The 8,930-nt window shown below is 36.9% G+C and overlaps 1 protein-coding gene across 1 annotated transcript in view; it reads right to left on the reverse strand.

Moving 5' to 3' along the window:
• Positions 1–8,930, reverse strand: part of LOC107582333 (thioredoxin reductase 3-like) — a 15,564-nt gene continuing 6,634 nt past the window's right edge. Inside the window, exons 7-15 of the mRNA XM_016268130.1 lie at positions 7,858–7,930; positions 7,602–7,776; positions 4,990–5,170; positions 3,613–3,720; positions 3,416–3,511; positions 2,559–2,666; positions 2,362–2,457; positions 1,317–1,451; positions 1–1,217 (exon numbers count right to left, since the gene is read on the reverse strand). Coding sequence (XP_016123616.1) covers positions 1,155–1,217; positions 1,317–1,451; positions 2,362–2,457; positions 2,559–2,666; positions 3,416–3,511; positions 3,613–3,720; positions 4,990–5,170; positions 7,602–7,776; positions 7,858–7,930 — 1,035 coding nt within the window. The 3' untranslated portion in view covers positions 1–1,154. The remainder of the gene's footprint in view (positions 1,218–1,316; positions 1,452–2,361; positions 2,458–2,558; positions 2,667–3,415; positions 3,512–3,612; positions 3,721–4,989; positions 5,171–7,601; positions 7,777–7,857; positions 7,931–8,930) is intronic.

An 8,930-nucleotide genomic window follows, 5' to 3' on the forward strand; every position in this document is an offset into this window, starting at 1 on the left:
TTGTGTACATAGTTTTATTAAAGTTCATGAATAGAATTTGAACAGAGATACTATTGAAATAGTACAATTATCAGGAGCTGAGTGACAGTAAATGTAAGAACTCTGACCCTTAAACACAATCCTTAGAAAGCAAAAGTGAGTGAATGATGAGACGAATAGGACAAAATAATCCAGAAAGCAAATAAACAGCAAGTCAAACAAATACAAACAGACGTGCATCTATACTTGAATGAAACCTCCATACAGATACAGGTAATGTAATCCAGTGATATATTTATAAAAATATGAACACACATTTTATTGATATTTCTAAGTGCTCTGACAGGCATCACAAACTACAAATGAGTTTGCGGTCACACGGATCTCAGTGACGCCTGTTAGTTTAAATACTTTAAGGAAGCATCTACATGCTGCATTTGGTTTGCGCTTCGATCACATCTCAGTTACTCGACAGCTAAATCAGAAACTAATGAGAGCGGGAAGTGAAATCCGTCTTACTAGGATCCTGACGTGGAATGATGCAGAGCAACTGAAGACAAACCACTATTAAATATAGAAAAGTACTCCTACAAGCAAAAGAAACGAAAGTATGCGGCCCTCGTGAGTCTGAAGGCCAAAGATCAGTGTTCTCGTTAACATGAGTTTATCTATTTAAAGTCCAAGTGCAGAAAACATCAGTCGTAACCCGCCACTGAACGTGGGGTAAGGGTTAAAACGTCACAGAGCACCAAGCGCGAATGTGCGAGCATGAGTTTATAAGGTGTAAGAAAGAAAAATGTAAAGCACAGGTGCATTTCTGACTCGGACAATCAGTTAAAGCAGAGTAACCCCGCTGTCTAACAGGCTGTCAATCATCATCTCCTCCCCCAATCACTGGTCTCTAGGCAAGCGAAGCCCCGCCTCTTATTGCGGCTCCCAGACTCCGCCCACAACACACCCTTCACATGGTTTGTTAAGGGTGACATACATGTGGAACAACAGTGAGACACAAAAGCCTTTTAAGAGCAGGGCGGATCACGATGTTACGCCTTCAGATGACCTGAGATTAATTAAAGAGACTCGAGTGTGTTTATGCCAAGAGGAGAGGGATGAATCACTAGAATAAACTAGTTTAAACTAGTCCTGACAGCCTGTTAAACGAGCAGGGTTTAACCTCAGCAGCCGGACTGAGTGATGTCTCCGCCGGAGCTCTTGGTGACCTCCATGGTGGTGAATATCTGGAAACAAATGAAGGGAAGAGCATGTTACAACTCAAAAGAATAAGAACATGACATGTCAGTAACCTATAATGAAGCAGGAGGGTCACAGGAACGCACCTCAGCACATGTCGGGTGAATCCCGATGGTGTTGTCAAGCTGATCTTTGGTAATTCCACATTTCATGGCGGCTCCGAAGCCCTGAGTGACCTCTCCGGCGTTAGGACCCAGATAGTGGAAGCCAATCACACGTTCCTGCACACAGACGGCACTTAATACTCCTGAAGTGTCTCTCAGTAATGATGGCATGGAATCAAACGCAAACCATTCCCACAACACAACTCTTAAAGGAAATCAGTCACTGCCTCTTAGAAATGAGCCTGTAATATGAACATGTATATCATTTAAAGCCAATAGAAAGGCAACATCTTTACTGCATTTGCTAAATATGCATTGTGTAAGCCAACAGAAAAAACACCACCACCGGGGTAAATACCACATTTCTTGGGGGGTAAAACACAAGTTTAATATTACTCATTTACAGATGCATCAATATTAATTGACGGACAAATCTAAAAGTAAAAAATAAAAAAGTAACACTACAGCAAAATGTGTGAAGTTAAACTTTTTTTTTTTTTTTACAGAATGCATGAATCTGTCAAGGTTATTATACAAATGCAATTGTTCATTGTTTAGTGTAAAGATGCAACTTTTGATTTTTTTAAATGCATTAGTAAAACGTTGAAATTAAGATTAACAAATGGTATCAAAGCCAGTGTTATTTTTTGATAATTACAGCATTCATTTTCTGTTTTTATTTTTATTTCCATTTCTCCATTTTAAGTTTCAATAACGCAGTGTTCATTTTTATTAGGCTTTTTCATATTTCTATTTAGCTTTTCTAAATTCAAGTAATTTCAGTACGTCAACCTAATTAAATTCTCAACCATTTATTTAGATTTCTGAAACAATAATAGCTTTAGTTAACAATAACAACACTTGTAGAAGCACTGTTCATTGTTAGTTCAACTAATGTTAATGAATTAAACCTTATTGTAAAATGACAAATCCAGTTAAGTCACTAATTATGACTTAGAATCATAATGTTTCACAAACCAAACCACACCACGTTCACATAGGACGAGGACAGTTATGCATGTCTTACGTTGTCAAGTTTATTGCAGATGATCTTGGCGTAGCACCTGTTGTTGTCTCGACCGGGAACGGTGAACTCCAGAGGCCAGAACAGACTGTGATAGATCTGCAGAGACCAACACAATCACCGGCACATCATTAAAACCACAGTCATTATCAGCACAGGTTATTAATATTTCCAGTCTGACGTCTGTTTGAAGCACGCACCTCGAGGTTCTCCTGTCCGTAGATCTCGACGGCCTTCTCCTCTGGGTAACCACAGCTGCCGTATTCCATCGGAGTGAAGACCGTGGTGGGAACGTTCACATAATCGCACTGAAACGACACACAGAGAGAGGGAAACAGGAACCGGTGAGATCACAGAAAACCAGCTGCTATTTACAGAGTTTTAGGGCTGTCCAAAAAAAATTCGAATATTCGTCGAATTTAAAATAAAAATCCACATTCTAATGCAACGTTTTTGGTGTGCGTTAAGGAGGCAGCCTAATCAGTGACGCACGAGATGCGATGATGTAAGTGTCATTGCATTATAATGTTTTTGTTAAACTATCCAGTTGAAGCCACTAGATGCGGCTAAATATTGCGGGAAAAGAGAACATCAATGCGGAGAAGATCTTGTTTACGTCAAAACTGAAACCGAGCCGTACACACAGAACGCATATTTCGCACACTTTCTAGAGGGACATCTATCAGCGTTGCACTCGTGTCTCGCACAAAAGAGCCGCATGTTTAGAAAGCCATGTAAAATTAATGCAAGTTCAACTTTGAAAAAAACAAACACATATCTCGAGACTTTATGGTGGGTTTTTTCCCCATCCCACTGCAACTCGTGTTTTTAAACGAAAAATGTACTGTGTGATTGGCTTTCAGTCCTTTGTATTAAACTATGCATACATACATACATACATGATGCCGTTTTGTTTATAGTTGTTTAAGCAACTTAATTATAATTGGTTTACAAACATTTTTTGAAACATTATGCACTTTTTTTCACAGATAGTCATGTTATCTTATGCTTTGAATAACACGTTCACATAGGACGAGGACAGTTATGCATGTCTTACGTTGTCAAGTTTATTGCAGATGATCTTGGCGTAGCACCTGTTGTTGTCTCGACCGGGAACGGTGAACTCCAGAGGCCAGAACAGACTGTGATAGATCTGCAGAGACCAACACAATCACCGGCACATCATTAAAACCACAGTCATTATCAGCACAGGTTATTAATATTTCCAGTCTGACGTCTGTTTGAAGCACGCACCTCGAGGTTCTCCTGTCCGTAGATCTCGACGGCCTTCTCCTCTGGGTAACCACAGCTGCCGTATTCCATCGGAGTGAAGACCGTGGTGGGAACGTTCACATAATCGCACTGAAACGACACACAGAGAGAGGGAAACAGGAACCGGTGAGATCACAGAAAACCAGCTGCTATTTACAGAGTTTTAGGGCTGTCCAAAAAAAATTCGAATATTCGTCGAATTTAAAATAAAAATCCACATTCTAATGCAACGTTTTTGGTGTGCGTTAAGGAGGCAGCCTAATCAGTGACGCACGAGATGCGATGATGTAAGTGTCATTGCATTATAATGTTTTTGTTAAACTATCCAGTTGAAGCCACTAGATGCGGCTAAATATTGCGGGAAAAGAGAACATCAATGCGGAGAAGATCTTGTTTACGTCAAAACTGAAACCGAGCCGTACACACAGAACGCATATTTCGCACACTTTCTAGAGGGACATCTATCAGCGTTGCACTCGTGTCTCGCACAAAAGAGCCGCATGTTTAGAAAGCCATGTAAAATTAATGCAAGTTCAACTTTGAAAAAAACAAACACATATCTCGAGACTTTATGGTGGGTTTTTTCCCCATCCCACTGCAACTCGTGTTTTTAAACGAAAAATGTACTGTGTGATTGGCTTTCAGTCCTTTGTATTAAACTATGCATACATACATACATACATGATGCCGTTTTGTTTATAGTTGTTTAAGCAACTTAATTATAATTGGTTTACAAACATTTGAAACATTATGCACTTTTTTTTTTCACAGATAGTAATGTTATCTTATGCTTTGAATAAACGTGCATTAGTAATATTTTTCTTCGATGCGCCCTCTTGTGGCCTCAGGAGAGAAGCCAAAAGCTAACTGAAATTATGCATTTTAAATTCAAATATAATTAGAATTTTGATAATATTCAAGTACAAAATTCGAATTTAGTTTTTCAGCCATTTTGACAGCCCTACAGAGTTTAAGCAAACATTTAGAATACAAAAACACAGGCAGTGTTGGGGGTAACGCATTACAAGTAACGCGAGTTACGTAATCAGATTACTTTTTTCAAGTAACTAGAAAAGTAACACATTACTTTTTAATTTACAAGAGAATATCGGAGTTACTTTTTCAAATAAGTAGCGCAAGTTACTTTTTTCCCCAATTTATTGACTGACAGCTCTCCTGTCCCCATGTCGAGAGAAATCAGAAGATGTTACTGTAGTTCTAAAATAAATATGAATATGCGTTAATTCATCTCACTCACAAAACATAAATAAAGATTCAGTATTCCTCAGAATGAATAAAAATAATGCAACTCAGAATGTGACGCAAACCTGCAATAATTAAATGTTAAACACGGCGAGCCAGAAGCTTCCCGGCCTGAATGGCCACAGGCGTGAGCTCCCACTTCCCCTCCAGGATGTCTCCAATGGCATAGATGTGAGGAACGTTGGTCTGCTCCTCATCGTTCACTGGGATCTTCCCGTTCCTGGACGGAGGATCAGAAAACGACTCAATGTTAGCATTGGGAGAGCGAAGTCCAAGTCTTGAGGACTAAGTAAAGACTGCGTGTACACCACCAACAACAGTGAAATATGAAGGACTCGCATTAAAAGTCCATTTCACACTTGCTTCTGATGCTTGATCCGAATCGCGTTGTATTACTCGGTTGCGAAACATTTGTCATTATGGTGAACAGCAGGATCATAATCTACCATTTTCCCCCTCAAAGCATCAAAACGTTTGTATTGAGGTTTTAATAGATTTGTGCATTCATGTCAATGACTAAAATGCTGTTTTACAGTTGCAAGCATTTCACTCATTTGCGACTTAAAATAGATATGCATGAACTCAAATATAAGATGTATTTATGAATTACAAATGAAAATACTTATGTTTTATGAAAAATCAGATCAAAAGTCTTAAACATGATTTAATAAACATCTTAATTATCACTTAAAGAGGTCTTCAACTTGGTGATGGAAAAAACAGAAATAGCTTTTAACTTCAAAAAGCTATGATTTCATTTAACAAATATGTTGTGCGCTATATCCATCCGTTTATCCATCCATCCATCCATGAGTGATGTGTATATGCACGGTTTATACAGTTTAAGGTAGGCCTATAAATAATTACATAATTAAATAGTTTGAAAATTAAAAAAATTGAGCCCTATTTTTGTGCTTTATGGGTTTGTCTAAAGCACAAATGAAACCTCTTGAGATTGCTGCAGAAAAGCATCAACGAAAAGTGCTTTGTCATATAAAAGCCACATTACATCAACTTCAGAAATCTAGGAAGACTCTGTGTTACTGTAACTAGTGCACAATGACTTGTCAATGTACACACAAATTGTGTGCATTACTAAACTGAAATGAGCAACTCAGCATTTCAAATCATAACTCTGTAAATACTCGGTGTTACATCAAGGGCCAAACTCTATTTGAAATAGAACATTACTGTGGCCTTGCTCAGACTCTCTGTTCAAAAAATTGTGTGCATATACGATTGGAATCCGATCACATTTAGCAAGTAAGAACAGAAAAAAAATAAATAAATAAAAATAAACCACATGAAATCTGATTTTTACTAATCCATTTCAAGCAACATTCATACGTATAAACCCCTATTCAAAACACATTTCTGGTAATCAGTTTCAGTCTCACCTCTCAGATCAGATTTCGAACAGCTTATTTGCCTGTGTCAGTTTCTCACGTCATACTCATGTAAAAACTGAACACGTCAGATGCTGTTTGTAACACGCTGAATGTCTTTGCAGAAACAAGGCTGTGTTGTTGCGAAGTGCAAGTAGAGCGGAAATTTACTATATACTGTTGCCTGTTTTGAGACGTCAGCACAGGAAAAAAAAAAAGTCATGCATTCAAGCTTTCCTAAGTTTCTGCTGCTTCCTCATGAGTAAGGCTGGGCGATATGGCCAAAACATTATCACAATAATGTTTTTTTCATATCAGTCGATATCGATAATTATCAAGATAAATGTCACATTTTTATTTCTTTCAAATTTAAAGGCAGATTTTTGCTCCAATGTGAAAGTTGTAAAAACCAGATGGTTACCTGTGGGTTTTAAACTATTCTTTATGATCAGAACATGACAAACACTTCGTTTTTGAATTCTTTACACTTTTACGGTCATTTTTCCTTTAAATAAATATCTTGGAAGAAAATTATTTCTTCGTTCTGCACGTTCGAATGAGTAATATGGTTTCAAATCAAGAAACAGGTTTGTGTTGCCTGATAATATTAATAATAATAAAAAGATAACATTTTGTGTCTCTTAGAAATACACATTTAATAGTAGCTTAAGTTAGGATGTAGATTTGTTCATTATTAATAAAATAAATTTGACACAAATACCCAAATTTCTGACAATACCGTGGTGCAGTTAGTGCTACTACAGTAAATCTATGGTAAATGGCAATTTGTAGATTAAAAAGTCTCCTAACTGTACAGTTGCGCAGTGTTTCTCCTGTTTGTCAGCGCCGTTTCCTCTGGCTGTAAACAATTCGAATTAAAACAGGAGACGGACAAAAAGAAATCTACATTAAGACCATTAAGGGAAGCTTTTGAAAGCAATACATTGAATGCTGCAATGATCACTCGTCCTGTGTATTATGAAGATTCCTGGAGTTAAATCTCACATTAACAACTCTTTCGATTACAGATATAAATGAGGACTCTCGTAACAGTCTTCTTAACCATTTCAAGAAATATTCACAAGGTTGCGGTCACAATTAAAAAACATATACTGAAACTTTCAAAGAAAGAGGAAATCAATCGGAAACATGTCTTCAGATCAGAAATCACAAAATTGCATCACAACTTCAAGCCTTCACACATACGGCCTTAAAATCTGTACCGCATGAAGAACTCACGTTTACTTCTTCTATCTGGAATGCATTAAATTGTGATGTAATTCTTTTCTGCAATCCATATCAAAGAGCCAGTTTATCATGTACCGCTGTGTACCATGTAGAGCTTCATATTTTCGGCCGTGCTGAATATACGACTCACCCTGATCACTGAATTCCCAGCCGAACTTGCGTGCGTCCTCCACGGCTGTACCCAGCAGGGCCGTTTGATGCATCAGTTTCTTGGGAATACAGCCCACGTTCACACACGTGCCACCCAGACCTGAACAGAAACATCTTATTATCCTCTTATTACAAGTCATTTTTGATTAAACCTGCATGCTTTTGATTCCGGTTTTCTTACCCCAGGTTGTGCCCTTCGGTGTGGGAACAACATAATCCAGAACCATGACCTTCTTCCCCAATGCGGCTGCTTCCTGTTTGAATCAGATAAAATCTGATTCATGTGCAAAACCCACAGAACTGCTCATGCGCTCCTATAGAGTTTGGATTTACGTTTCTGATGATTTTGCTGGCAACATAATTAAGCGATACTGTGCACCTTCACTTCTTAATTTGACATTTGTGACCCTGGACCACAAAAGCAGTCATAAGGGTCAATTTTCTGAAATTGAGATTTATGCATCATCTGAAAGCTGAATAAATATCTCTCCATTGCTGTATGGTTTGTTAGGATAGGACAATATTTGGCTGAGATACAACTATTTGAAAATCTGGAATCTGAGGGTGCAAAAAAAATCTAAATATTGAGAAAATCATCTTTAAAGTTGTCCAAATGAAGTTCTTAGCCATGCATATTACTGATCAAACATTAAGTTTATATATATATATATATATACACACACACACACATACATATACAGTAGGAAACTTACAAAATATCTTCATGGAACATGATCTTTATTTAATAGCCTAATGATTTTTAGCATAAAAGAAAAACAAAAATCAATAATTGTGACCCATACAATGTATTTTTGGCTATTGCTACAAATATCCCCCAGCGACTCAACACTGCTTTTGTGCTCCAGGGTCACATTTAGTTTCCTAAAAAAAGTGTGTTATTATTTTTTAATTCATTTATGTTAATCATTTTTAAATGTTTATTTCAATGAATCAATTCAAAACTGAAATACCTATAAAACCCTTTTTATTTGGTACATAACTTGTAAATTAATATTAAATGAAAACTGTAAATATAAAATTCATACAAATGGACTATTATTTTTGTTTTAGAAAAATAGAGTATAAATAAAATATACACATTATTTGCATTAAAAACATTAATACTATGGCTTAATACTAGGTATAGCCTACAGAAAAAAATTGTGTTGGTGTAACACTGTGCCTTAAATAATTTTTATTTAGATCTATATTTTACTTCTTGCATGTCAAAAGCTTAAAAAATATATATATATA

Source organism: Sinocyclocheilus grahami, unplaced genomic scaffold, assembly GCF_001515645.1.
Source record: "Sinocyclocheilus grahami isolate Dianchi unplaced genomic scaffold, SAMN03320097.WGS_v1.1 scaffold43.1, whole genome shotgun sequence".
Taxonomy (NCBI): Eukaryota; Metazoa; Chordata; class Actinopteri; order Cypriniformes; family Cyprinidae; genus Sinocyclocheilus; species Sinocyclocheilus grahami.